We start from the raw sequence: 27,510 nt of genomic DNA on the forward strand, positions 1-27,510 counted from the left end.
GTGACTTTTTGTGTGATGCTGTCAGCATAACACACATTACCATTGTGAAAAGTGTCAGACCATGGTATGTATCTGAAATGCTGAAAGGACCACATGAAGAATTTTTTTTAATGCCACTGCAACTGTACTTAGAACATTTCCAGTAACTGAAAGATAACAAACCAAGCTTGAAGAGAAAACAAACAAACAAAAGAAACCCTCATTCATTAAAAATATATATGTGTGTATATATATGTATGTATGCATGTATGTGTGTGTGTATTATATATTATATATATATCTATCATATATGTATATATATATACATATATACACACATACATACATATATATATACACGCACACACGCGCATACACCTGGAAGTCATGGTGACCTTTGGTGACTGACCCCTACTGGAGGCCTGGAAGATATTCAGGGAGGAGGCTGAATAAAGACTGTCCCTGCCTCCTGATATTCCATGAAGGTCTCCCATCCAATACTTGCCAGAGTCAACCCTGCTTAGCTACTGAGATCTGATGAGATCAGTCTTGCCTGGTATATCCAAGTCAGGTCTGAGCATTCTTCATATGGATCACATTAGTTCTTTAACATTCAACATAAATTATGTCTGTTCCAGTGATCGATCCTCTCCTGCCTTGAAAATAAGAGAACACACACCTAGATCAGGGTGTCAGACATGGCCCAGGGGCTGAAACAGGCCCCTGAGCAACTGGCTGTCACCTGCTCTCTCTCTTGCTTCCTTTTGCATAACGGTTTACTTTGCAAGACTTGCTCAATCACACAGGAGCTAAGAGCAAAACCTCTATATTCTCCACTGGCTGAGGCTCCTTCCTTGGGGAGGGAGGGAGGCAGAGCTTGCTTTGCCAGGTTCTCTTAATCACACAGCAGAGCTACTGAGCCAAGCCTCTCTTCCTTCTATTGACTGAGGCTCCTCCCCCTCTTGGTCCCCTGGCGAAGGAAGGAAAGAGCCAGAGCTCCTTTGCCCCATTCCCCCTGCTTCCTAATCATAAATAGGCACGCACATGGCCTGGCCAGACAAAGTCTCATTTATGTCAGATTCAGGCTTCATAACAAATGACTTCGACACCTCTCACCTAGACAGTTAAGATGGTAGCTGCTACAATTCACAAACACTTTCTCCAAACAGCTGCTCAGTTAGGAGATAATTACAAAAAGATTAATTTACATACTGCAACAAAAGGGATGGCGTTAAAACTCATAAGAAATTATTTAAAACATCTTAATAAGGGAAATGAGCTAAAAGGGAAGAATATGTTTTCGTAAATGGAGGGGAAAGTGGTTCTCCCATAAACAATGCTGTTAAACCAAAGGTCTTTAGATAAGTTAATAGCAGCCATTTGATGATACATTTGCATATTCAAATTGCTAAATATGTTTTTAAAAATACCTAAATATACAGTATGTTCTTTAGATATTAATTCAATTTAGAAATGTCCAAACATTTGAGTAATTGGTCTGCGTTCTCTTTAAAGATCAGTATTGTTTTCAAGGTTCACTATTAAAAAGTCATTATAACCAAGACATTATATTACTGATTAAATTTCCTTTTTCTTTGTGATCTGCTTTTAACATCTGTTCGCTTTTCTAGAATGTGAATTTAGTTATAAACTATGACAAAGCTTCATCAGTAATTAGAAATTCTTAACGCAGGTTAAATAGAAGAAAAATTCATGTCATTCTGGTCCATTGTAAGAACAGAAAATAATTACTGGCTTTTGATGGTTTGAAACCATCAGTATGCAAAAGAGATCTACCTACTACAGTGAAAAGAGTCAAACTGCAAGAGTCAATGAGATGTAATAATTAAAGTGTTGTACCAGGAATTGTGAGATCTGGGTTCAAATTCCCACCATGTCTACTGGGTGACTTTTGACAAGTCACTCTCTTAACTTACCTTAGAGGGTGGTTATAAGGGGAAATGGAGGAGAGGGAAACTGCCTTATGCTCCTTGGGTGAAGGAGGAGACAAAAATGTATTGAATAGAAAGACTACATTGTGCTAGTTCTTCAATAAATGTGAAGATACTAACAGTCCAAATAAATTAACAATAATTTCAGAGGTGACTAATCAGAATAACTTTCTTCTTTATTTCCTCTTGAATCAGAAGCACGGTTGGTGGCATTTTTGAGACAGTTGTTGCTAAGCCATATCGTTCTCTGTGATACTAATCAAGAAAGAGAGCAATCAATTTCCTTTTCCTTTTAAAATACATAAGTGAATTGGCTGAATACTTAATTGATTGAATACTTAAGGAACCTTTTTATATGGCTTGGTTTGATGTCAGATTTAACAAACCATACTTTCTTTGGCTAGCTGCCATAGTTTTAAGTTGGTTGCAGTGGGCTATTGTGATTCTGAACTGACAAACCAAAAAGTAAAGTCACTGGTCCATCAGCAGAGGCTAATTTACCTAGAGCATGGAGCATTTTGCAAATGAAAAGCAACAAGATAGTCTAAAATCATGGCTCACCTGAACATTTGGTAGTTCTAATTCTAGTTGCACTCAGCATGCAAAACACATGTCCAGAGAACAGACAGGTAAGATATTGTACAAAATAGTTCATTGCTTAATCACCTCCTATCTCTGTCTTCATGTTTCTTAAAAAAAAAAAAAGGTAAAGGTAGTCCCCTGTGCAAGCACCAGTTGTTTTCGACTATGGGGTGATGCTGCTTTCACAACGTTTACACGGCAGACTTTTTACGGGGTGGTTTGCCATTGCCTTCCCCAGCCATCTACACTTTCCCCCCAGCAAGCTGGGTACTCATTTTACTGACCTCGGAAGGATGGAAGTCTGAGTCAACCTGGAGCCAGCTACCTGAACCAGCTTTCGCTGGGATCGAACTCAGGTCGTGAGCAGAGGGCTCCGACTGCAGTACTGCAGCTTTACCACTCTGCGCCACGGAGCTCTTCTTCATGTTTCTAGAAATTATCAAAATAGTGTGGTCTATGTAATTATTCATAAAAGGACATCAGCCTGATGTCCTTTTACTAGCCACATCTACAGCTGGAATCTAAATCACACAAGTAACATGTTCCCTTATCTGTTTTGTTTTTAATTGTTTTTGCATCTCTTTATGTGTTTTAATCTTGTTTAAATGTTTTTATTGTTTCTAAATTGGGTGGAAATGCAGCTTTAAAATTATTTAAATAAACAATAAATACATTTATTGCAACATCCAAAGTAGGATTCTGGATTTTATCTGTGGCTCAGATGCTGGGGAAGGGAGTTTGTGAATCTCACTGTGAGCAGCAGCAAGGTAAACTACAGTGAAGCTACTTGTACAAATATAATTACCTCAGATTTCTGACAATCAGGTTTATAAATTATGGCTACAAAGCGAATCAATGAAATCTACAATTAGAAAATACCATTTTCTTAACCAGTTGCTCATGCATATACAAGATAAGAATTAATCTTATTTTAGTACTGAGTTTAATCCCACATTAAAATAAGGGACAGATTGTGGAAGTGACTTGGATGATATCCCACATCCTACTCCCACCTATTTTCTCTTATGCAGTTCCATCCAAGATGAAATCAAATCCAGACACGAAGGACCAGGAAGTATGCATCAGAGATGCAAAAGATACTAAATAATTGTCAACTATATTTTAATAATCAAGTTACAAATATACTTATATTAAGCATAGAGGTTGGAGTATTCTCCTATATCTAATTAGTGTTAATGTATCATTCTGCTTTTTCTTGCTACTGGTTAGCTTCAGATACAGTTTTGTAGCATATTTCAATCATAAATTTGTACATATTAATCAAGATTATCTGACATATAGGTTGCTTTCACACAGTAACTGTTTTAGGGTTGCCAAATCTAATTCAGAAAATATCTGGGGACTTTGGGGGTGGAACCAGGAGACTCTGGGGGCGAAGCTAGACTTTCCCATTTTCAAAATAAATGTATAAAAATACAGTAGTACGGTTCACCTGAATAGTCATCATTTTCTCAGCTTCCAATAGCTGCAATTCTGGTAAATGAAAGTGTAAACACAAAAGCAGCCAAAATGCAGTTTGCAAGCTCACATTTTTGTGATCTCCCTGGGGCTTTACTCACAGGAACTGCTGTTCTACAGGCTAACACAGGCAAATAAAAAGAGTGAAAGGTGGGGTTTCCCTCCATCCCATAAACAGGCTTCTATACAAAGACTCTGAAAACAATGCAAAACAAGAATAGAGACAGACACACACTATTACTGCCTCCCCTACAAAGACTTCTGAAAAGTACACACACACTCTCTCTCACTCACTGGGTCTGGTTCCTCCACAACGACATCTGAAAATTACAAAGGCTACTTTGCTCTCTCTCTCTCACACACATACACACTCTTATTTGCTCTGAAACGAAAGCAAAACAAACGGAGTGACTGTGTTCCCAGAGGCTGCTGCTGACCCTTCCCTATGAAGTACTTCCTGCTCAACTTTAAAGGCGCGCACACACACTGGTGGCTGTGGGGGCAGGGCTTCACCCCGCCGGACAGCTGGCTGGGGGCGGGGGGAAGCCTGTAAAACTGGGGGATTCCCCGCTGGGACCTGGGGATTGGGAAGCCTAAACTGTTTGCAAGCAGATTTTGCTATTATTACACAGTAAAAATCCAGTTGCAAAGTGTGTTATTTAGTGTATATAAACACACCCTAAATCAAGTTAAAAGCAGGTAACAGAGGTCCTGAATAATAAAAGGGTCTTCTTAACTTTTTCAGTACATGATAATTTGTCATACATAGAAAGTGAGACAACATACTGATGGATCTTTTTCTATTGTAGGGATGGCCAAACTTGCTTAATGTAAGAGCCACATAGAATAAATGTCAGATGTCTGAGAGCCACAGGAAGGAAGTCAGACAGGCAGCCAAATAGAGGTGGAAGGGATGGAGAGGAAGAAAAAAAACAACAACTTTAAATGCATTCTCTAAACTGGTTTGGAGAAGTTATTTAAAGAGGCAAATGCCTTCTCCAAGCTGGCCGATGGGGCAGTGGGGGCTTTGAGAGCCACACAATGTGTGTGAAAGAGCCACAAATGGCTCCCGAGCCACAGTTTGGCCACCCCTAGTTTACGGGCTAGCTGGTTTGCCAGTGAGAACCCTCTAAGAGTTCACAGAGATGTTGTTAGAGGCGGTGCTGGAGATTCCTAGACTGATGGTTCTGAAAGACTTCAACATTCATGTTAACAATACCCTATCAGGACCAACTCAGGATTTTATAGTTTCTTTGACTGTGTTAGGTCTCTACCAAACAGTGACTGGCCCAACACACAAAAGAAGTCACAGAGATGGTTTGGTTGCAGGGCTGGAGATTCGCCCTGAACCCTGGTCAGACCACCACATACTTAAAGCCAACATAAATGTGGCCCTGACATAGGCTTCCCAATCCCCAGGTCCCAGCGGGGGATCCCCTGGTTTTACAGGCTTCCCCCCTCCCCCAGCCAGCTGGCCGGCGGGGGAAGCTCCACCCCCACAGCCATCATGCACCTCCAGGAACAATTCCCATAGGGAATGATGGGGAATTGATCCGCGGGTGTCAGGGGCTCTAGGAAGGCTGTTTTTTGAGGTAGAGGTGCCAAATTTTCAGTATAGCATCTAGTGCCTCTCCCCAAAATACCTCCTAAGTTTCAAAAGGATTGGACCAGGGGGTCCAATTCTATGAGCCCCAAAAGAAGGTGCCCCTATCCTTCATTATTTTCTATGGAAGGAAGGCATTCTAAAAGGTGTGCTGTCCCTTTAAATGTGATGGCCAGAACTCCCTTGGAGTTCAATTATGCTTGTCACACCCTTGCTCCTGGCTCCGCCCCCAATGTCTCCTGGCTCCACCCCCAAAGTCTCCTGGCTCCACCCCCAAAGTCCCCAGATATTTCTTGAATTGGACTTGGCAACCCTACCCTGACACCCCCCATAGATCAAATGGTCTGCCCCCGAAGGCTAATGAATTCTACTGGATTCCAGAATATCTTGGGGAATTTTAGGATTCCAATCACATGTTCTGTTAAGGCCCCAGTGGAAACATGAACATTAAGCTCCTTGAAGCTATTGACAAGGTTGTCCCTTGTCAACCTCTCCCCCCTGTGGGACAAAACCCAGCTTCAAGGTTTTCCACAGAGATTAAAATGTTTAGGAGATGTTTAGAACAGTGCTGCCAGAGTACTAGTCCTGAATCTAACAGACTGTGCTACAGATTTCACTATACAACCTATGAAATGGCAGTGACAGTGGTAAAGAAAGGTTTCATCAACTATTACAGTTTCAGCTAGTTCAAGTTCATTCAAAGTAGTGTTTCAAGGTAGCTCAACATTTGCTGCTGCCTTAATCTGAGCCTCTAATGTCCCAGGAACAAGCAATTAGCTGTGGTATATGCAAAGGCCTTGAAGGACATTGTTCTCTCCACTTTGGATGGAGTTCAGCTAACTCTTGCTGACTCAGTTAAAAGCCTGGGGTCAGACTGGATCCAGCTTTATTAATGTTAATGTCGCTTCAAAAAAGGCTTTCTTTCAATTCAGCCTAGCTTGTAAAGTGGCCAGTACTTTGATATAGCTGACCTGGTCATATGAATCCAGACCACAGTGACACTGACACTAGACTACTGAAATGCACTGTATGTTGGTCTCCCCTCAAAATCAATTTGAAAACCCTAACTGACCAAGAATTGGCTCAACTATTAGAAGAAGAAGAAGATGACCACAGATTTATACCCGCCCTTCTCTCTGAATCAGTCTCAGAGCGGCTTACAATCTCCTTTATCTCCTTCCTCCACAACAGACACCCTGTGAGGTAGGTGAGGCTAAAAGAGCTCTCCCAGAAGCTGTCCATTCAAACTCCGACAAGAGCTATGGCTAACCCAAGGCTATTCCAGCAGCTGCAAGTGGAGGAGTGGGGAATCAAACCCGGTTCCTCCCAGATAAGGGTCCACGCACTTAACCACTACACCAAACTAGGAACAAGTGGGAACAAAACTGAGCATACATATTACTCTTGTTCTGCAAACCCTCTATCGGTTGTCCATTTGTTATCAAGCTCAGTTTGAGGTATTATTGTTGTTGTTGTTGTTGTTTATTTATATTCCACCCATTCCCCCATTTGGGGGCTCAGAGCAGAGTACATCAAATCAAATGAAATCACAATAAAATCATAATAAAACTAATTACAACATTCATCGAGTACAGCAAAATAATTCAGCAAGATGGTATAGCACAAGGAGTACCACAATACAGCACAAGTAGAGCAGCAAAGCAGTAGGGGGAGGCCAACTGATCAATGGATAAGTGCCCGCTGCCTCATCCAAAGACCTGGTGGAACAGCTCTGTTTTGCAGGCCCTACAAAAGGCCAATAGGCCGGGTAGGGCTCGGATCTCCAAAGGAAGCTGATTCCACCAGATCAGGGCCAGGTCCAAAAAAGTCCTGGCCCTGGTAGAGGCAAGACAGGCATCTCTTGGGTCGGGGACTATCAGAAGATCTTGGGAGGCCAAACGAATCAACTTCCAGGGCATATATGGGAGGAGACAGTCCCGCAGGTATGTTGGTCCCAGACTGTGCAAGGCCTTAAAAGTTAAGACTATCACCTTGAAGTGGAACCAGTACTCTACAGGCAGTCAGTGCAGGTCACAGTGCACCGGTCGTATGCTCACCCGTATAGGTGATGCAGTCAGCAAGCGAGCTGCCGCATTCTGCACCCGCTGCAGTTTCCAGATCAGTTTCAGGGGTAGGCCAGTGTAGAGCAAGTTACAGCAGTCCAGCCATGGAGAGGGAGGCATCCAGAATCACCCCCAGACTCTTCACCTGTTGGGCTGGAACCAGAGCGGCGGTGCCCAAGGCTGGGAGCTGGGTGCATGGGCCCACCCCCCCTTTTCTCAGATACAGGACCTCTGTCTTAGTTGGATTTAACTTCAGTCGACTCTGCTGTAGCCATCCAGCCATGGCTTCTAGCGCCTCAGACAGTTGTTCAGGGGCGGAAGATATTGGTTATCAGATATAAATCCATTCATGGTCTTGGTCCCTTTTATTTATGTGAGTGCCTATATCTCTATGCTCCATCATGACAACCCCACTCATGTCAATAGCAGTTTCTGCAGGTGCCAACCTGCAAATGGACAAAATCAATAACAGCCTGTACCCATACTTTTTCCATTGTGGCTCCCACCTTGTGGAATGGCCTGCCTAAAGATCTCATTTTCCTGGCCTTCTACAAACTACTCAAAACTGAACTATTCAAGAAGGCTTTTCTCTGCAGGTAATAAGTTGGACGGTACAAAATGGTTTTACAAACTTACTCGGATAAATTATTGGCACCAGCTTTATATAGTGCATTGTAAGTAGGATCCTATTATGTAATTTCTGTACCCCTTAATCTGTTGTGTTAATACTTATGCTATACTCAGGTTGTTTTTTTGTGGTTCCAGTCTTCTAATATTTTAATGCATTAGTTAATGAATAACATATTTTGCTGATTGTATTGACTCACTATGTGTAACCCCCTTGAGTCCATACGAGAAAGGTGGACTACAAATAGTGTTAATAAAAAAATAAAAATAAACTTTGTTGAACATAAGCATAGTCCATTACAAAAGTTGTGGTAATTCCCTCTTTCTCAATCAGAACAATCTCTGATTGGGGGAAGAGGACTTACAGTAGCAGCCAAGAACATAATTATGAAAATGGGACAAAAGAAAAACTCAGAAAAGCCGGTTCAAAATGAGGTATAAAAGGTACACAACTTAGGAACAAACTGATGTCTGAACAATGTGCTTTTTGTCATGAATAGAATTTATAGTATCATTACCATAAAGAACTTATCTGTGCTTCAGAATTATAATTCACATATTTCTGCTTGAAATAGAGATGGTATTTGTTTTGGGGACATTATTCTGAGTACCTGACGCTCCCACTGTTTCATGAAAATAAGAAAGCCACAAATGCATTGGAATTTTCCCATAGACTAATATAAATTCAGAAGTTCATGCAGCATGTAATGTTCTAACATCAGCAACTAAATTTTGTGTAAAGCATAACTAAACTAAAATACCCACCCCATTTCCAAAAGGACAACTGATGAAAACAAAAGAAACACAGATGACAAATGTAAGTGAGGATGTTCCTATTTTCTTTGGTTTTCAAAATCATAATTACTTGTTCAGTTACTTGTACACACCATGCCCAAAACTGAACAAGGCGATATAGGTCAAGGTTGGACCAGAAGTCACTTTCACATGTCTAAACTGCAACCCAAATCAACCTGACATGTGTTACAGCAAAAAGAAGAGAAGCTAACTCAGCTATTTCAATTCATTATGTATCCCGAAAGTGACTTCATCTCTGTGGAAAGAAGCTAACATGGATTTCTGCCACATTAGCTGGACTGAAAGTGTTAGAAGTGAATCTGGTAAATAAAAAATAATGGGGATTTTATTACTAACTTCAGTGAAAAGTCACCTGTATTTCAAAAAGTATTCTTAGATTAACAGAATACTTAGCATTTATGCAATGCTTTCAAATGTTCAAAGAACTTCATGCACATTATCTTGTTGAAATCCTTAATCCTGCAAAATAAACTAAATTAAAATGACTTGCCTAAAGCTGTCTTGTAATTTCCACAACAGTGGTGAGATCTATACCAGCAGCTTATTCACTTGCAGCACTCTTCTAAGCCCACTGACTTGAATGGAATTAGAGAGGTATAACTATTTAGGATTGCGCTGTTAGCAACTAGGGCCGATGCCAGTTTGTTTTTTAAGGGGGAAGGGATCCATAGTAAAATTGAATAAACAAATTTCAAACAATCAGGATTTGAATAACGTAAGGTCTATCACACCAAGGACAGCTGCCTGTAATTTTCTTCCCCTGGGCCCAAGTAAGGCAACCACACAGATATATAAGAATCATCATCTCTCTTTCATACATACATACATACATGTAAATACAAGTTTTGCCTCACTGGCTTAAGTGCTCTTATCCAGATAGAAAGCAAAAGCTTTGTACACAACTATGTGCACTGCTTCCTGACTAGTAAAGCCTGAAAATCGGACATTTCTAAAATCCAATGGTGGAAAAGAACAATATGAGTTCTTCTGCACAGAACTCAAGTCAGTAGACATACTGGATGGAAAATAACCACGTTCACCTTATATTCTCATGAACAAGCCTCAAATCAGGGAAAGAGTGATATACAAAAGAAATCAGGTCAGTAGACATACTGGATGGAAAATAACCATGTTCACCCGATATTCTCATGAACAAGCCTCAAATCAGGGAAAAAGTGATATACAAAAGAAATCAGGAACACATACGGTACATGTTTTGACAAGACACCCATGCAACAAAAGCACTTCCCTTTCTAAAACTATCGGATTAGAAAGCGAAATGTTTCTAAAAGCAGTCAGGAGTAAATCTATGTTTCCAGAAAATATTTCTTGATTAGGCAAATATAACTTTGAACCTCTCTTAAAAATGAAGCAAAAAAAAGCATAATCTTACCATTAATACCACATTTTTCCTTCTGTAAATCACAGTACCACAGTCTGTTCACTGGATCACATCCTTGTCGTATAGAGAGCAAAATGTATTGCCCATCATCTGATACCTAAAATTTATCAACATAAATGAAAGTGAGTTACTGAGGTGTGCACACGATCTTCTTCAGATACACTGAAACAGAAGTAATCAGCTATTACATATGGGTAGCAGGTGAGTAGGATGTTGTCAAGAAGGGCCAATTTGTTTGACAAGCATTGTTCCTGGACCTACTGGACCTGAATAATAGGCCATGTTTGTGAGACAGAATTTACTATTTTAGTTTCTACTGTTACTCTGTAAACTTATATATTTTAATTGGTTTTTAACTGTTGATTGTCTTTAACGATGTAACCTGCCATGAGCCTGTTCTATGGGAGGGGTGGGCTAAAAAAGGAAGGAAGGAGCAAAACAAATGAACAGATGACTTTAGATCTTCAGTCATATTATTTCCTGAAGTATGCATATACTCAACTATTCTGATGTAGCATACTTGTCTGAAATTCAAAGCAGGTATTAAAAACTTGCTTTAATTCCTGTTATCACTGAAGCCAATAGTTTATGGACAGTCACTGCTACTTGAAATTATTTCACTAAATACAAAGTGACAGAGTTACAAATTATGCTGACAATTTTTTATTGAACATAACCATTCTACACAAAGCATCACAAATTCATTATATCCCATTTCCACTCAGATATAAAATTGGCACCATTCTGGAAGATCAGCAAAGTGCAATTTTTAAAATGGTGTCTGAACTCTCCTTCTGCTTTAATACAACTGATTGTATGTGAGTTAGGGTATTACTGCTTATATATTTTCATACTACCCTTGTTATCTATCTATCTACCTTAAACAATAATTTAACATTTTAAAATCCACCATGACTTAAACCTGAAAAAGAAGAATATTCCGAACTACAGTAGCTTGTTCCAAACTGTAACGGGGGGGTAACATACAATAGCAATTTGTCCAAAAGAAAAATAGAAAAGTTTTATTTGCACTGATCTTGGATTGATCACACAGCTTTGAGGCACCAACAGTAGATCTGACAGGGCAACTGGGAAAGAAGAAAACATGAACTCAGAGAAGAATGGCTGCAGCTAAATTTTCAACAGGCATGCAGTTTTAATATTTCCTGGCTGGTGCCTGAATGGCAATAATTTTGATTTAAACTTGGAATGGGAGGCTGATGTATGTAATGGCTTCTTGAACCATGTACTCCTAGCCAAAAACTTCTTGGGGTAAACTGACAAACCTCCCACTCTTCTAATAAGGCTTGCAACCTAGTACCATGAAATATAGAAAAACAAAAATTATAAACCTATGGCTTTTAATTCTGGTTCAGCCCTGTTCCCAAACTGATTTTATACACTAGTATCATAAAGTCACAGAGTTGGTTTCTGTGATTCCAAATGGGGGAATGGGCGGAATATAAATAAACAAATAATAATATTAATGATTTAAGTGTAGAATGTCTGTTTGGGACAGCGCTGAACCAGGATTAAAGGTCTAGTGTGGAATTAGCCTTAGGCACATCTTGCTGATCAGATCAGAGAACTAGTATACTTGGTTGGTGTTTGCTCCAAGCAGAAAACCATTTACATTTTGTCATGGAAGAAAATGGTCCAAAGAACACAATGATGCCATGATGGATTGCACTTTTAAAAGCTTTGAAGTGCTGTGTAAACAGATAAAGTACTGTGAAGGGTTAATTTTTCACAGAGCCAGAGAGCCTTGAGTTACTGGCCACTCCAAGAGCATCAGCTGAGCATAGAAAAGCTCCTGAACTGGATTGGTTAGCATCAGCTGAGTAGAGAACAGCTCCTGAACTGGATGCTGAGGAGAATTCAGTCTGATTTGAGCCCAAGCTGAAAAGAGTCAAGCACTGACAGTTTCAGAATTCAGCCCTAACTGAAAGCAGTTTTAACTCCCAGGAGAACTGGGAGAAGGTAGGCAAGGATAAGTGCGTAATTAGATGGAGACTCCCATTAGGGCCAAGGAAAAGGGATAGATCTTCTAGAGAGAGAAGAAAATTCCCTAACAGGGCATTAGCTCTGAAGAGTGCAGAATTCCTCATCTAGTGCGGTTAGAAACTGCCTGTAGAGACCTTAAGAGTCAGTTAAAAACTCAAGATGAGTACCAGTGTTTCAAGAGAAGGGCTTTGGGTACTGGAAAGAGTGTACCAGCCTTCTGGAACCAAAAGAGTCAGAGGATACTCAAAGAAAATGTACTGGAGTTTTTGAAAGATACTGGAACAAATGCCTCTCAACATAAAGATTTAAGTAACTCTGAATATCTTAAGAAACTCTCATTAGCCTGAAATACAAGGACTGTGCATGTACTGGTCATTTTGTAGAAAAAGAGGTGGTGGAGCTCATCCAGGGATTGTTATGCAGCTGCACATACTATTCAATGGACAAGGAGGTGGAACTCTCAGAAAGGTTCAGGAGCTGTGCTCCTGTGAGTTTCTACTGAATCTGAGGTCTGCTGGTTCTACGTCAGAATTATCTATATTGAATTACTTCAGAAATTTCAATCCTTGATTTCACCTGACTTTTCCCATTTATGTTGAATAAAATATTTTGTTAATTTTTGAATTTCAAAATGCCTCAAGTGCCATTTAAGTTGTTTAAGTTAAAGCAGGCTCCCAATCCTCCTGTGGGGTTCCTGGGCTGAGCCAACAGCCAAAATCTTGAACTGTGACAGGCTGTAATCCCACATGCTAAATAATGCAGTTTTAATCCATTTTCAATGCACTTTCCAACTGGATTTTACTGTGTGAACTGGCAAAGTCTAGTTGGCAAGTGCATTGAAAGTGGATTGAAACTGCATTATTTAGCATGTGTGATCACAGTCACAGAGTGGGACAGCCAGAGTTCTTCAGCAAAGAAGAAAACACATTACTAGGACAGCTCATTTAGTAAAGAAAAATGGAGGGAAAATCTTGCCTCTGAGGGAGGAAAGTGGACGAGGTCATCATAGATGCCTTAGCACTTCAGTGGTAAAGATGCCAGCATTCACTTTTATGAGTTCATGCTGACAACTAATTCTCCTTCACTTTATAAAAGTGAAAAATAAATCTGCAACTTTTTGCCTTTCTGGAATGATTACCAGGCATCCCTGACAGCAGCAATTTTCAGCTTATCTAATGAGTTTTTCTTTCAGCATTTCCTGCTGGACTAGTGAACAGTTGATTATAGTTTAAAATGCGATTCCCAGAGCACATTTTTAATTTAATTCCCAAACACACATTGCTGGTAGGGTGCCAATTAAGTTTGGCTTCATCAGTACAGCTGTTCTTACATCAATGTATTTAGAAACTCAAAGGAATTAGAGAGTAACAAGACAAAGAACACTTTTAGACTGTGTTCAAAAATTACATCTTTCACATATATCCTGGTGACAAACAACAAAGGAAGAGCATTAGAGCCAGTCTTAACCACATATTACACCTGCTGCATACTAATCTCCATGTGGGTTAACAACTATGCCCTCTATACATCCAGAAAACAAAACTGGGGTTCACTCTAGCTAGTTTCTTTCCTACAAGCAGAAGAATCATTGTCATCTACTCCAGGAGGACAAGACATTGCCATAAGGATCAGGACATCAGCGTCACTGGGCAGCTGTCATGTTCACTAGGAGGGACCACTGCTGACTTATGAACAGACACAGCACAGCAGCTGCTGTCACAGTCTGTCTAGGTGGCAACAGGAATAAAGGACTCCCTTCAAGCCCACCATGTTCATGTATACCATGAAGGCTGAGAGCAGGGGATCCAATAGCAGCAAAATTGTAAAATGTCACTACAAGCAATCTACTGATGTCCATTATAAATTACAAGAAGGGACCCACAAGAAATGTGCAAGCAGGGTGCATCCCTTCCCCCCTTTTGTTTCCTTCCCTCTCCTCCCCCTCTTTTAAAATCAATCTTGCCCCTCTTTTTCATCCCTCCCCTTCTGTTAATTTTCCCCACCTGTCTTTCTCACAATTCTCCTCCTGACAGTCTTCCACCTCTCTATTTCTCTCCCCTCCTCTTCTGTCAACCTACTCCCACTTTATTCCCCTCTCCGCTTCCCCTGACAATGCCCCCTCTTTTTTCTCCCGTCCCCTTCTTTTCAGTATTCCTCCATCTGTTTCTCTCCTCCCCTTTGCCTTACCTTATGTAGGAGCAACTGCATTGTGTGGAAGCTGCTCTGGGCCTAGAGCAGCTCCCATGTCACTAAGCCAGGCACGGCTCTAGACTTCTATGCCCAGCTGTGTAGGTAGCGGAGTCTGGGAACTGCTCTGGGGTTGCAGCAGCTCCCAGAAGCTAACACAGCAGCCAGTCCTGGAGCAGCTCCCAGGGTCCATCACTGCCAGCTCTGAAGAAAAAGGTAAGTGCTGTGTCTGCACATGTACAGATGATGCCTTTTTTATTATTTGCAGGGATATTTACTCCCATGTGTTTTTTTAAGAAGCCAGATAAGGTCCCTCAAGTTTGCAGAAAATCTGTTTAGTATGAGTTTGCCCCGATCCACAGATTTAGATATCTGCACATGGGTACCATATTTTGAGAAACAGATATGTTATGAAGGAGTGATGGGCAAATTGTTATTATGTCATTTTAAAACTCAACATATTTATAATTTTCAGTTTTTGAATTTGTATTTACATTTAATATATATTATTACTTTGTAGGATATAAATTGTATCTGACCAGAAGAATTTATACAATAACTATGCATTATGACTGTGACAATGTATGTGTGTTGCATTTATACAGGCCTTGAATTCAGCTGGAGCTTACAGTAGCTCAACTCCTCAACCTTTCTGAGGGTTCCCCCTCTTTCTCCCCACCTACCTACCTTGTCCATTGACTAGTAGGTGCAGCTGCATAACAATCCCTGGATTAGAAGAGCGGGCAGCCAGCCACCAGAAACTTTATTACACCCCCAATAGCCCTCATTAACCCCTGGAGAAGCCCACACCACCCTTTCTCCACTTCTTATGTGATTTTGGCGAGCAGGTGGCTTGCTGGTCTTTTGACTGTGGGGCCACCGGCCAAGGAGAGCCCCAGGTGAGCGAGGCGTGCTTGGGCTGGCTGGATCTCTAGTCAGGGGTCTCTTTTCTTGCATCAGGTTGCTTTTGGCTGGTGGGAGGGGTGGTGGTGGCATATGCTAATGAGTTATGCTAATGAGTCCACCACCTAATTTTCTACAAAATGACCCCTGCATTTATATATGATATACAACATCAGATCTGTGTAGTGTTTTGTGACACTGTCCTAGTACACATATCAAACCTTTTGGATGTAGGGAGATTTTGATGATTTACTAAAAGCAGTAGCCTACTTTTATATTGATATTTATGCTTTTCCTCCTTTTTCTCAAGCTTCCAGTTACAAAATCAACATGTTTTTTCTGTTTGTCCCCCCACATACATTCTTTTCTTTTTTGGTGGGGGGGGGACATAACATGGAGGCACCAACAACAGCAGTGGCAACACTTTCTCATTCACAATGATGCAAAATACACACTTTCCTTCTGGGCAAGCCCACTGCAGTGGAAAATAGGATACAAGAGATAACATTATATATAAATATCTCTGTGTCATCATCAGAATCTATAAATGCAAATGTACATGGCCCTGGAACAATCTATACTCCATTAGAAGCACAAAGTCATGACTACCGATGCCTAGGTTTCAGAATCAATTAGGGCTCAAATCAAAATGTAATTTGATTGAGTTGAAGAATAATTATTGGATATTTAAGTTAATGGAAGACCTGTTTTCTCTCATGTTCTTTTAAAGCTTACAGTGAGTCAGTAAGCTTTGTCCCCTACAATAAAGCAGAGTTACTGTCTTCCCATACATATTTTTCTAAAGAAAAAAAAAAAGATCATTTTGTTCAACCAGAATCCAGTGTTTATACAGTGAACTAATTACATCTAATTCAATTCTCTGTACACTTTTAACCTCTGTTCTATATTGACAAAGTGATCCTGCTAGTTATACACTTGCACTCAAGCTTCTCAGAGCCCTGCCTTGATAAACTTCTTTTGGTTAACGTACCAGAATGATTAATGCCTACCCAATCTAACGCTTCTATAAAACATTAGCTTCTATTCAAACACAACTGAGCCTTCCAGCCGGAAAATGGCTATTAGCATATAATGCACTCATAACGAAACTGAACGAACGCATTAAAAGCACTCAAGTGAAGTGAGAGTATCAATGTGGGAATTAAACTGCAATCCTATTAAAAATACTGGGAAGCTTCCTATTATTCCCCCTAAGCCTACTATGCCAGGCATCAAGACCAGTAACCAGATTTCTAAAGAGAGATACAGTTACATATCTTGTCCCACAAATTGTTCCTTTCCCTAATATGTTGCCATGTGATCCTTGATACCAGATTATATCTGTAACAGCATGCAGGTCCTACATTTAACAGAATTATCATAGGTAAATTATTTTCTCATCATTTATCTCACTATTAAGAAAAGCTTCAATTGTTTAATTTGAGTGAGGCTGCTGTTTATGGTACAGATCAAGGAACAGCAAAGAAAAGATAACCCCTTATTTAACTGCACTCAATCCCTTGTGTTCCTGCATCCTAAATACAGAAGGGATCCCATGGCTATAAAGGCAGTAGGATGAGCAGTAATGTACTAGGAGTACTTTTGTTCTCAGGAAAGCAATGCAATGATAGAGAAAAAATGTACTTGTTATATATCTTACAAATTGTTTTAAGACATAAGATCCCTGCTGGAAAAAGACATAGCATCCTTTCTTTGGCCCTTTTCCTCTTAAATTACGGGTCTTTACTTAGGGCCCCAAGCACTTTATCCAAATTGGAAATCCCTAGGGAGTTCTAGGCTAGACAGCAAACACTTTACCGTTCCTAATGTATAATTATCAAAATGGCCGGATCCAAAGACTGGAGCCATGAACAGAAAAGACAGATTGAAACAAACTTGAAACAAACAAACAAAAACTGTGCCCCAAACACTGAAATTTAAGTACTAAAATAAAATACATTAGGTTAACTCCTCCCCCCTCCCCCATAATAGAAGCAGCTCTTGTACTTTTCAGAAACAAAGGTCCTCTCAGCAACTATTGTGGGGATTGCTAAGCAGCCACAACAGTATTGCCAGCCTTCAAGTCTTGTTTTCTGTCAGTAAAAATAAGGGGGAAGAGCTAGCCTCCTTTCCACAGCTATTTTGACCTTTGAGGGAGAATTCTTCAAGGCCAGGCCATGCAGTAGCCACCAAGCAACTTGATACTATGCAGCTATCAGGACTCACCAATGCCTAGAATACGCCACTACTGCTGAGCAGGCAACCAGAGAAAGACAGGGGAGGTGGAGGAACAGGAACCACCATGTGAGCTTGAGAAACAGTATTAAAGTAGGCAGGAAAACAGATGGGAACAGCCAATGCTAACCATCCTACTGTTGTGTGAACCATGGAGGGGTGGCAAGACAGATGGCCAAGGAAGGAGCTGTCACATGAGGCACAGAAAGGCAACAAAGGAAGCAGGAAGGACTGCTGCAGTGTGAGCCACATAGGTTGTAGAGAAGTAGGCTGAATGGAGGATAAGAGAGCAGACGCAGTTTAGTGGGAGGCCTGGTGAGCTGTGGAGGATATGATCCCTCCCACCCTGCAAATCTCTAGCCCCATCAGAAAAATCTTCAATCCAGAGACAGGGCCATGTAGAGACAGAAAATATTTTTCTCCAGATCATCATACTGGGTTGCAGAAAATGGAAAATAGGAAGGGGCATGTAAATCTTTCAAAGAGAGGATAATTATACAGAGGGGTGGGCAAGGGGCCTGGTTAATGGGAAAGAGTGGGAAGGATGGATTCCCCCTCACCACCACAAATCTCAAAGGTTCCCTGTTTATATGTATATGTATTATTATATGGTTAATTTGTGATTTCAGAAATAACATTTTTTTCACTTTCATATCTTATAAGATTGCATGTGTGTCATGGTATTAAGTATGTGCAAGTTACAAGTTCAGGCCCAGCCAGAAGGAATCCATCAGTCAATTCCTTCAGCTACACCAACTCCTAGCCATAACCCTTCAGTAATAGCACTTCACTTTCTTATGATCCAACATTGTCAAGAATATAGAAAAGAGCAAGATACCAGGAGCACGTTAAAGACTTTCAAAATTTGCAGCACGGTATGAGCCTTTGTGACTCACCATTCACTTCTTCAAATATCTGATATTGCTCTTTTCAACTGCTAAAGACAGACTGACATGGCTACCCATCTTGATCTGTCAAGAATATAGTTTTATTTAATTATGTGATTTTTATCCCACCCTACCCTGCAAGCGGGCTCAGGATGGCTTAGAATTATATCATATCAAAGAGCAATAAACAATTCCATTAAAAAGTAATACATTAAAACATTAATTGCAACAAGATTAAAATTTTAGGTGACAAATTAAAATATACCTATACCTGGGGCTTTTTTTTTCTGGAGAAAGAGGTACTAGAACTCTCAAGAGAGAAATGGAGAAACACATGGGTGGCTCTCATGAATTTTTAAACTTTTTATTTTTTAAAATTTTGTTTCCACAAAGAGGTTCTGTTGCATCCCCGGAAAAAAAGCCCTACCTATACCTAATGGCAGCTGGGAGGTTAGTTTCATTCCAGTGCACACTAAGCTCTTGCAAGGAAGGAGGGATGGATCACTCTGATTTTATTAAATCAACCACACCAATAATGTAAGTGTTGCCATGAGCACTTGAAACAGGATCTTAAGATCCATACAAGGAAAGAAGCCAGGGAAAGCTACCTTCCCGTAGAACATAAGAGAAGCCATGTTGGATCAGGCCAATGGCCCATCCAGCCCAACGCTCTGTGTCACACAGTTGTCAAAAAACCCCAGGTGCCATCAGGAGGTCCATCAGTGGGGCCAGGACACTAGAAGATCTCCCACTGTTGCCACCCCCCAAGCACCAAGTATATAGAGCAGACAGAGAGTTCCAACAATATGCTGTGGCTAATAGCCACTGATGGACCTCTGCTCCATCAGTGGCTATTAGCTACAGCATATTGTTGGAACCCTACCCACTTGCTTGCTTAAATCGTCCAACTTTTCTACCTATCTTTTCCTCAGACCTCTGTTTTCTCTACCTACACCCATATGCTTAATCTCAAACTGCTGTTTACAACTCCCAGTTTTTTGGCTACCAGACCCCCTTAGTTTCTTTTCTATAGAACATCATCTAATAAAAGCCAGCATGGTGTAGTGGTTTAGAGTGATGGACTCTAATCTGGAGAACTGGGTTCGATTCTGCAGTCCTCCATATGAAGCCAGCTGGGTGTCCTTGGGTCAGTCACAGCTCTTTCAGAGTTATCTCAGGCCAAAAAATGTCTAGTTTACTATAGAGAGCTGCATTACAGTAAAAGAGCTAGGACTTGAGGCTGCCAGACAATCTTAGGATCTCCTGACTATACTACACACAATGCCATGCCATAATTATTATCAGGTCTAAGATTCAGTGGGAGCTCACAGGAGCACAGCTCCTGAACCTTTCTGAGAGTTCCACCTCCTTCTTCTGAGTTCCACCTCCTTGTCCATTGAATAGTATGCGCAGCTGCATAACAATCCCTGGATGAGCTCCACCACCCATGTTTCCACAAAATGTCCACTGATTATTATAACACCATCTCACTCAGCCTTTGTTGACAACGCAATGTCTCTTGCCTTAGAACCAGTATGAGATTTTCTTTTCAGCTCAGCTCATTTCTCCTTTCAAAGGAACTTTTCTTCAAAAAGTCCATGCTGCCTATTTTCATGATTCTGCAATTAGAACCTTCAGGAACATTCTAATATACCATGTTATATGATCAGTTGCAGAACTTCACTGCTTCTGTAACCCTCACAAATCCCTTAGTAGACTACAATATATATGTGTGTATATGGTTGGATCTAGGCAATTTTTTTTCAACAGCAGAATGGAACTCTCCTTTTCTCTCCTTCCATTGCAGCCCACCAATCTCCACAAAATGCTGATCCTAGGTGATAATGGAACCTAAGGAATTATATGAAGGGGGTCTCTGGTAGTACAAGGGAATCAGCAGAAATTGCCAGTTTAGTCTGGATCCAACCCATAATATTTCTTCTGTATGGTGCTACCTACTTTAAAGAAAAGTCCAAAATTCCTTCATTCAATATATCAAGACTCTGTTCTCTCTCTCTCTCTCTCTCTCTCTCTCTCTCTCTCTCTTTTTTAAAAAAATGTTCCTCAGTTTTCACAACAAAAATGTCTAAGACACAGCAAAGCTATTACTTTTGCTGTGTTATTTAATGGGGAAGTAGTAATATCCCATTTTTACATCAGATACAATGAAACAATATTAAACCAGTCCTTGTATCTTCATGCGGTATTCTAAGAATGAAAACTTGATGAAACAGTGTAGTTCAAATTTACTGAAAATCAACACCTTTTCCTCCCTTAAGTTGTGCAATTTTTCCTCCCTAAGTTAACTGCAATCATCATTCTGTAGTGCCCTCTTCTGGAAACTTCTTCAAACTCATTCCTTTCACTTGCATCTTAAATTCTGCACAAGCTGGTTACACTGTACCGGGGGGGGGGGGGGGAGAGAGAGATCAGTGTCGTTATCTTTATGGTTTTAGTTCTATAATTTGCCCAGAAACACATACATAGAAAATTTATTCAGAACTTGAAGGTTAATATTTGGAAAGTGACCGTCTTGGTTAAGGGCCAACAGAATGGAATAGAGGAAATTTAGGAGGGCTACCCGGGGATGGAATCCTAGCAGGAGCTCCTTTGCATATTAGGCCACACACCCTGATGTAGTCAATCCTCCAAGAGCTTATAGTAGACCCTGGAATAAGAGTCCTGAAAGCTCTTGGAGGATTAGCTACATCAGGGTGTGTGGCCTAATATGCAAAAGAGTCCTGCTAGAAAGTGAGCCTTGGTTCTACCTCTCCCCCATGTTCCATTTAGAAGCTGAAGAAGAACAGAGTGGGTCAAAAGGGGGGGAAATCCTAAAGACCTTAAGAACAGAAATATTAGGTTTTATTTGGGTGGATCTCATTGAGAAAAGAGGCAAAATGTGTTTATTTGAAAGAAAAGCAAGTGGTGTAAGATAGGTGTTAAGAGAATTCTATTGCAGTTCTGGCTGGATCTGGACCTAGTGTCTTCCATGGCAGCACTGGGACTCTCCCAATATATAACAGTGCCCATGCATCAGGCCGGACACACGTTAGACCTGATCTTTGCGGCGGAAGTTGTAGTGGATCAGATTTCCAGAGGCAGTGCCATGGTCTGACCACTATGCCCTGAGGGCCCATGTGGATATTCCACCCTTACCCCGTTTAGGTGGTGAGCAAGTTTTAGCTCACCCGCGAAACCAGATGAACCCTTTGCGGCTTCAAATGGCTTTACGGGATCCCTGGCCCTCTGGTGACTCATTGGATGAGCTGGTGGAGATCTGGAATAACCAGCTCTCTACAGCCATCGACGAGATTGCCCCCCCCCCGATGTCCTCTGCAAGTGCTATACCCTGGAGCTGCGATAAAACGGCGATTAAGACAACTAGAGAGACAATGGCAACGCACTTGCGACAAAGTTACGAGAACATCTTATAAGTCATTTATGCGGACCTATGAGATGGCAGTCCGGGCCACAAAGAAGACTTACTTTGCGTCCTGGATTGTGTCTGCGACCTCACACCCAGCACAACTGTTTAGTATAATTCGGTCACTAACAACTTTACTGCACGGTAAACCAAACATTAGAAAATTGGAAATTGGCTGTGAGGCTTTTGCGAGTTTTTTCACAGATAAGGTCTCATCGCTCCGATGCGACCTTCCCACCATAATTGATACAGTGAAAGAACTTGGGGGAACCGAGCGCGTCTTCTGGGCCAATTCTGGATTCCTTCAATCCACTCAGCCTGGAAGAAGTCAACAGGATCCTTTTTGCTGTACGCCCTACAACCTATGGGTTGGACCCGTGCCCGTCCTGGTTTGTAAAAGCTAGCCAGGCATTGCTACGTGAGCCACTACAAGTTATTGTCAACAGATACCTGGTAGAAGGGACCTTTCCCACACCTCCTAAAGAGGATGTAGTCTGTCCCCTCCTGAAAAAAACATCTGCAGATCCAGTCATATTGGCGAACTATCAGCCAGTATCAAACCTTCCCTTTTTAGGTAAGGTTATAGAGCGGGCGGTGGCAACTCAGCTACAGGAATTCCTGGATGACACTTTCACCCCGGATCCATTCCAGTCTGGCTTTCGACCAGGTCACGGGACGGAGACGGTTCGGGTCGCCCTCATAGATGACCTCATGTAACATCTGGATCGGGGCGGCTCAGCAATGCTGTTATTATTAGATCTTTCAACCATATTTGATACGGTTGACCATCAGCTACTGACTAGCCGCCTTGCCGACATGGGAATTCAGGGGTCTGCCTTACAGTGGTTGGCCTCCTTTCTCCAAGATCGGGAACAAAGGGTGGTGAAAGGGAGGAATCATCCCAAAGGTACCCACTTGTATGTGGTGTGCCACAGGGTGCAGTTCTGTCCCCAGTGTTATTTAACATCTATATGCACCCCCTTGCCCAGATTGTCAGGAGGTATGGGCTGGAATGTCACCAATATGCAGATGACACCCAGCTCTATCTATTGATGGGTGGCCAGTCTGTCTGTACCACAGAAAATCTAGACCTGGCTCTTCAAGCCGTAGCATCTTGGCTCAGGTTGAGTCGGCTGAAGTTGAATCCGATGAAGATGAAGGTTCTCTACCTAAACCGGGGTGGTCTGCGGGGGGGGGGGGAGATCCGTCTGCCAGGTCTTGACGGGGTGTCACTAATACCAGCCCCTAAGGTCAAGAGCATGGGTGTGCTCCTTGAGTCCTCTCTTACAATGGAGGCCCAAGTAGCAGCCACTACTAGATCCGCCTTTTTTCATCTTCGGCGGGTGCAGCAGTTGGCCCCTTTCCTGGAGCATGATGACTTAGCAATGGTGATCCATGCCACGGTCACCTCAAGAATAGATCACTGTAATGCTCTCTATATGGGGCTACCCTTGACACTGACTCGGAAACTACAGCTAGTGCAGAATGCTGCGGCATGGCTGTTAATGGGGCTCCCCTGATGGGAACACATTTGGCCAGTGCTGAAAGAGCTGTACTGGCTACCTATTGTGTTCCGAGTCCGTTTCAAGATGTTGGTATTGACCTTTAAAGCCCTTTATGGTCAGGTGCCTGTCTATCTGCGGGACCGCCTTTCTCCACATGTTCCCCAGAGAGCACTGCGTTCAGGGACAAAAAATATATTGTTCATCCCTGGACCAAAGGATGCTAGATTGCGTTCGACACAAGCTAGGGACTTCTCGGTGGCAGCACCAGAATTGTGTAATGCTCTCCCGGAGGCCATAACGGCTCTGTGAGATCTTTCCACTTTCCGCAGGGCCTGTAAGACCAAACTGTTCCAACACGCCTTTGCTATCTAACCGGGAGAGAACTGCCACCTGACATCATATAAAGTACTAGGTGATCACCGTCAGAAAAGAAGAACTTGCTTATATTGTAGTGATACAGCACCATTAAATGTTTTTAAAATCTAAAATTGTAATTATGTTTTATTGTTTTTTATTGGTTTTAACTTGTGAATATTAATGTTGTCAGCCGCCCTGAGTCCGCTTGCAGAGAGGGAGAGATAGAAATTTAAAGTAATAAATAATAATAAATAAATAATTATCTAACTCCTTCCCAAGCTCCTTCTCTAGTGACAAACAATGGTGCTGAACAATGGTTTCCTGTGGTTATACAATAACCTGCACTTTGGTTTAATAAGAGAAAATTTGGAGTACTTTTAGCAACATTTATACAAGTTCAATGTATTGCAGATTCTCAGAGATGTTAACTGTACAAGACATAAAAGATTCTATCATTTTACCTCTGTTAGTTCTGTAAAAAAAAAAAGCAGCACATTTTTAGAAGTGCAGCCTACCCATATTTCTTCTTACTAAAAAATAGAACCATTTAACAACTGGTTTTGCCAAGTTGCTTAGCAGAAAGTGACATTGCAAAAACACAATTAATGAAATATTCTGAACAGAACAGGAAAACTAGTAAACACCTTTAATTAACAACAGATGCTCTGGGAATAGGCAGCCACATACAAATATGTAATCAAAAGTTATTAATTTCTTCACACAAACACAGGCCCCAAAATGTTTACAAGAGTGTCACTACAGGCAGATTGAATAAACAAACTGTATTCAGTCAAAATTAGGAATTTCTCCTTAAGCTTTATAGCCCCAAATGCTTCTACTGTGCATGCACAGTCTTGATTAGGGGTGTGCATTCAGTTCGGCCAACCGAATAGACCTACAAATACCCCGATTTGGAAGTATACGACGTCGTATACTTCCTAATCCAATTTACAGGCATTATATGGGAGCCTATATAATCAATATTCGGAAGTCCATAGAAAAGGCGGGAAAGGAGCTTCTGTAGCCTCAGGGGAGCTGCTTGCCTCCTTTCCCGCCTTTGGAAGCCTTTTCCCGCCTCTCCCATAGCCTCCCTGGGATCAGGAAAGGAGGGGGAGGGGGAAAGGAGCTCCAGCAGCCAATCCAAAGCATGCATTTGCAAAGTGCTTTGCAAATGCATGCTTTGCAGGGCTGTTGTGTTACTAATGGCTGGGCTAATCCTCCAGCCATTAGCAACATTGTTGTTCTTTTGTTTACTTGGCCAATCACAGAGTAGTGGTATTTTTTGAAACTGCTCTGTGTAGGGCCAGAGAACCTTTTGAAGGAGTCTGCCTGGCTGGACTTCATTCCATTGCTGCTGTGCTGGTGTTGGTGTGAGAGATTGTGCTGTGCTGGCCCTTGGCCTCAGCTGCTGCTGTTCTCTCAGCCTTGCCTGACCTGCCTGGAGAAGAGAAGACATCTAAGGTAAGACAGTCTTGGGGTTCTTGTTTTTATTTTAGTTAGGATAAAAGTTAAAGGACTTTTTAAGACTCAGAGTCCCTTTACTTATCCAGATTTGGGTGGGTGGGTGCTGGGTAGCTTATTTGGGGTTAGGGGGTTCTGCTGGTGGTGGGGGGGTTGCCAATTTGCCTATATCTTACTTTAGTGAGAGGACTTTTAAAAGTGCAGTGTCCTTTTACTTTTCCTGATTTGGGTGTCTTGGATTTCTTGGGGTTAGGGTGAAGGTTTTTTGGGAGGGAGGGGGTTGGTAAAGTTCCTGTATTGTTAAAAGTCATTCTGCGTTTGATTTGTTGCTGCTGTGTTGTGGTGCTGTTGTTCCTTTTCTCTTCTGGTTCTGGTTCTTGGGGGGGGGGCTGTTTGGCCTAATTGTCATTGTTAAAACATCAGTTTTTTAACAGTTGAGTTTCTTGGCCTTTTCTCAGTGATTTGTTCGGATCTGTTGTTGTTGGTTTTGCATCGTGTCCTGTTGTCCCTTTTCCTGGTTCTGGTTTCTGGTGCTGACTGATTTGGCCTGAGTTTATTGTTAAAAAGATCAGTTTTTTTAACAGTTGAGTTTCTTGGTCTTTTCTCAGTAATTTTTTTGGATCTGGTTTTGTTGGTTTTGCATCCTGTCCTGTTGTCCCTTTTCCTAGTTCTGGTTTTGGGGTGGGGTTAAAAGCTAAGTTTCTTTCTGTCACGTTTTGGTTTTTTTAAATTACATCTGGCTGGTGTGAGGGGGTTGGTGTGTGGGCTGGGTCACTTTCATGTTTTTATAGAGTTATTTTTGGAGTCTGAGGGTGCTTTCGGTTTGGCTAGGGTCACTAATAAGGGTGTTTTTAGGGATTGTGTTTTTTGAAATTAAAAAAAAAAAACAATCCAGTTTAGGGCTTTATCTTCTTTCAAAATTCAACTAGGGCACATAGGGGCAATTTAAAAAGATTTTAGGTTTCTCATAAAAGGCAGCGTGACTACTAGGCCACATCAGGCTCCCTTTTAAAGAGATTAAGGTTGCAGTGCATCTTGCTTTCAGCCACTGAAAGCCGGTGCATCCTTCGATTTTCATAGGGTAAACCACAGCTTGTCTCTAGTTATAGGGGACACCTGATTTCTAGTTTGCAAGGAAATCCGGTTTGTCCCAGGATCTAGTTAGGAGAAGTTTAATTAGGAGGATATAACAAGGATTGCCATCATCTCAAGGTAGCCTTTTAAAAGCTGTAGCCAGGTAGAAGCAGGATCACCTAGTCTCCTAAACTTTACCAGACTACTACTACCCAAACTCAAAGGAGGACAGGTTAGGGACCAAAAAACCAAACAAACAAGTTTTGGTGGGAGGGTTTTTAAAAAGAAGTCAGGGCACCTGTTGGTTCAGGGTACAGTGTAGTGAGTTTGTAAAAAAACTCATTCTCAGTTCAGGTTGTGTGAGACGGGCAAAGGGTGGCATGAGTGACAGGCAGCAGAAGAGGGGCCCTGGGGGCAAGGCCAAGGAGAAGACTAGAGGGGTGGAGGGGAGGGGGAGGACCCAGGTTTCCCCCCCACCTGTGCGTAGGGCCACTCCACAGCCACCTTCCAGCACTCCAACCTCTCGCCAGAGTGTGATGAAGAAGGCCCGCCTTGGGCCCTTCATCAAGGCTGCTGCTGGGGCGACCCCAGCAAAGGTGCCATTAGGTACTGGAACTGAGCATGGGTCTGCTGCTCGGGCAGTCTCTCCTCCAGCTGATGTCGCTCGGCCTTAGCAGCCAGAGGAGGGGCAAGAGCAGCCTTCCTTGGAGATGAGCTTTGGGGACAGGTTTCTGTACAAAATGATCACCCCAAGGAGTGTGCAGAGTGTCGTGCAGGAGCTGGAGGAGAAGCTGGTTGAGGAGGACCAGCCCCTTTCTTCAGTTCCTTCGGGCACCAGCAGTACTTCAGAGGATGGCCAGGAGGGGAGGCTGCATGGGATGGAGGGGGAAGAAATGGAGGCACACGAGGTGCCTCCATCTCCGCCCACTTCCCCCCGGCAGCCAGCCTCTCCTGCCACCCCGAGACACGA

At 41.9% G+C, this 27,510-nt stretch overlaps 1 protein-coding gene across 1 annotated transcript in view; it reads right to left on the reverse strand.

Moving 5' to 3' along the window:
- The window catches only part of PREP (prolyl endopeptidase), a 129,710-nt gene that overhangs the window by 81,547 nt on the left and 20,653 nt on the right, over positions 1-27,510 (reverse strand). The window contains exon 7 of the mRNA XM_060237585.1: positions 10,495-10,600. Within this exon, the coding sequence (XP_060093568.1) occupies positions 10,495-10,600 (106 nt within the window). The remainder of the gene's footprint in view (positions 1-10,494; positions 10,601-27,510) is intronic.

The sequence above is a fragment of the Heteronotia binoei genome, chromosome 1 (genome assembly GCF_032191835.1).
Source record: "Heteronotia binoei isolate CCM8104 ecotype False Entrance Well chromosome 1, APGP_CSIRO_Hbin_v1, whole genome shotgun sequence".
NCBI lineage: Eukaryota > Metazoa > Chordata > Lepidosauria > Squamata > Gekkonidae > Heteronotia > Heteronotia binoei.